Raw genomic sequence first — 3109 nt, forward strand, 5'->3', positions numbered from 1 at the left:
GTATGTATAGTTGGGGTTATTTTTCCCAATGTGCATTACTTTACATTTATCCACATTAAATTTCATTTGCCATTTTGTTGCCCAATCACTTAGTTTTGTGAGATCTTTTTGAAGCTCTTCACAGTCTGCTTTGGTCTTAACTATCTTGAGCAGTTTAGTATCATCTGCAAACTTTGCCACCTCACTTTTTACCCCTTTCTCCAGATCATTTATGAATAAGTCGAATAGGATTTGTCCTAGGACTGACCCTTGGGGAACACCACTAGTTACCCCTCTCCATTCTGAAAATTTACCATTTATTCCTACTCTTTGTTCCCTGTCTTTTAACCAGTTCTCAATCCATGACGGGATCTTCCCTCTTATCCCATGACAACTTAATTTATGTAAGAGCCTTTGGTGAGGGACCTGGATCCCCCTTGTCCACATGTTTGTTGACCCCTTCAAAGAACTCTAATAGATTAGTAAGACATGATTTCCCTTTACAGAAACCATGTTGACTTTTGCCCAACAATTTATGTTCTTCTATGTGTCTGACAATTTTATTCTTTACGATTGTTTCAACTAATTTGCCCGGTACTGACATTAGCCTTACCAGTCTGTAATTGCCAGGATCACCTCTAGAGCTCTTTTTAAATATTGGCGTTACATTAGCTATCTTCCAGTCATTGGGTACAGAAGCCAATTTAAAGGACAGGTTAAAACCATAGTTAATAATTCCGCAACTTCACATTTGAGTTCTTTCAGAACTCTTGGGTGAATGCCATCTGGTCCTGGTGACTTGTTACTGTTAAGTTTATCAATTAATTCCAAAACCTCCTCTAGTGACACTTCAATCTGTGACAGTTCCTCAGATTTGTCACCTACAAAGGACGGCTCAGGTTGTGGAATCTCCCTAACATCCTCAGCCGTGAAGACTGAAGCAAAGAATTCATTTAGTTTCTCCGCAATGACTTTATCATCTTTAAGCGCTCCTTTTGTATCTCGATCATCAAGGGGCCCCACTGGTTGTTTAGCAGGCTTCCTGCTTCTGATGTACTTAAAAAACATTTTGTTATTACCTTTGGAGTTTTTGACTAGCCATTCTTCAAACTCCTCTTTGGCTTTTCTTATTACATTTTTACACTTAATTTGGCAGTGTTTATGCTCCTTTCTATTTACCTCGCTAGGATTTGACTTCCACTTTTTAAAAGATGCCTTTTTATCTCTCACTGCTTCTTTTACATGGCTGTTAGGCCACGGTGGCTCTTTTTTAGTTCTTTTACTGTGTTTCTTAATTTGGGGTATACATTGAAGTTGGGCCTCTATTATGGTGTCTTTGAAAAGTGTCCATGCAGCTTGCAGGGATTTCACTCTAGTCACTGTACCTTTTAATTTCTGTTTAACTAATCTCCTCATTTTTGCATAGTTCCCCTTTCTGAAATTAAATGCCACAGTGTTGGGCTATTGAGATGTTCTTCCCACCACAGGAATGTTAAATGTTATTATATTATGGTCACTATTTCCAAGCGGTCACTAGATCCTGCGCTCCACTCAGGACTAAATCTAGAGTTGCCTCTCCCCTTGAGGGTTCCCGTACCAGCTGCTCCAAGAAGCAGTCAGTTAAAGTATCGAGAAATTTTGTCTCTGCATTTTGTCCTGAGGTGACATGTTCCCAGTCAATATGGGGATAATTGAAATCCCCCACTATTATCGAGTTCTTTATTTTGATAGCCTCTCTAATCTCCCTTAGCATTTCATCATAACACGAGGCACTCTAGTTCACCCATCTTATTATTTAGACGTCTAGCATTTGTGTAAAAGCACTTTAAAAACTTGTCACTGTTTATTTGTCTGCCCTTTTCTTATGTGAATGTTTCTTGTCTGATCTAGCCCCTACTTTATCCTCTTCCATCCTCTCCTCCTGACTAAAACCTAGCTGTCAAAAACTCGCCAGCCCGCAGAGTGCCCAGGGCAGGAGAGGGGAAGGGCACTTGGGGCTGAGAGATTCTGAAAAGGCAAATGATCAGCTACTAGACAGGCGCTCTGGTTTGTTTTCCTGAGCAAGCTATTCATTTCTTTTGTGCTTCAGCTGATCGCTAGGGAAGATTGCTGTGCAGATGACACGTTTAATTCCTGATGCCGTTGTAATTTTGCACTTTTTCCTTCTCAAAATATAAACCACTTTTAAAAAAAAATCTTTTTCAAAAGGATTAAAGAGAGCGGGAGGGGGGCAGGAGAAGGGGGCAATACCGTTCAAGGAAGGTCGAGATCCCTGGCACAGGCTCAGCGTTACCAGGAATCCGAAGAGGGTGATCACTGGCTTCATCCCTGGAAAGATACACAAATACACCTGGATTAGGAACCATGAAGGGTGTAAAGGAGTCACAGATTTCACCCACCCTTCAGAAGAGCTCAACTCCCACAGCTCTGACTGCCCCTCTCCTCGGTAAGGTTCAACTCCAGGCCGAAATCTCCTCCCTTTGGATACAGATGGACTCAGCTCCCAAGAAGTGAGGGGTCCCAGCCCAGGGCTCAGCAGCTCTCATTGGCTAGGAACCGTGACCAATGGGAGATGCGGGGGCAGTGCCTGCAGACAGAGCAGCGTGCAGAACTACCTGGCCATGCCTCCGCATAGGAGCCAGAGAGGGAACATGCCGTTGCTTCCAGGAGCTGCTTGAGGTAAGCACCGCCTGAAGCCTGCACCCCTGAGCCTCCCCCCACACCCCAACCCCCTGCCCCAGCCCTGATCCCCCCTCCTGCCCTCCCAACTGCTCAGTCCCAGCCCAGAGCACCCTGCTGCACCCTAAATCCTTCATCCTAAGCCCCAAACCAGAGCCCATGCCCCCAGCTGGAGCCCTCACCCCCCGCCCCCGCCCCCCAACCCCCTGCCCCAGCCTGGTGAAAATGAGCAAGTGAGTGAGGGTGGGAAGAGGGAGCAACAGAGGGAGGGGGGATGGAGTGAGCAGGGGCGGTGCCTCAGTCAAGGGGCAGGGCCTTGGAGGAGGGGCGGGGCAGGGGTGTTCATTTTTTGCGAGTAGAAAGTTGGCAACTCTAGGCAGCAGCCCCAGCCTCCGCCCCCTCACCCGTCTGTGCCCCGCTTCCCCCCGAGACACGGCCCCACTCCTGGGCC

At 46.3% G+C, this 3109-nt stretch overlaps 1 protein-coding gene across 1 annotated transcript in view; it reads right to left on the reverse strand.

The window, feature by feature from the left end:
• MPO (myeloperoxidase) overlaps positions 1-2305 on the reverse strand; it is a 53081-nt gene extending 50776 nt beyond the window's left edge. Inside the window, exon 1 of the mRNA XM_026658515.1 lies at positions 2230-2305. Coding sequence (XP_026514300.1) covers positions 2230-2305 — 76 coding nt within the window. The remainder of the gene's footprint in view (positions 1-2229) is intronic.
• Positions 2306-3109: the final 804 nt, after the last annotated feature.

The sequence above is a fragment of the Terrapene carolina genome, unplaced genomic scaffold (genome assembly GCF_002925995.2).
Source record: "Terrapene carolina triunguis isolate 2854851 unplaced genomic scaffold, T_m_triunguis-2.0 Scaffold454, whole genome shotgun sequence".
Taxonomy (NCBI): Eukaryota; Metazoa; Chordata; order Testudines; family Emydidae; genus Terrapene; species Terrapene triunguis.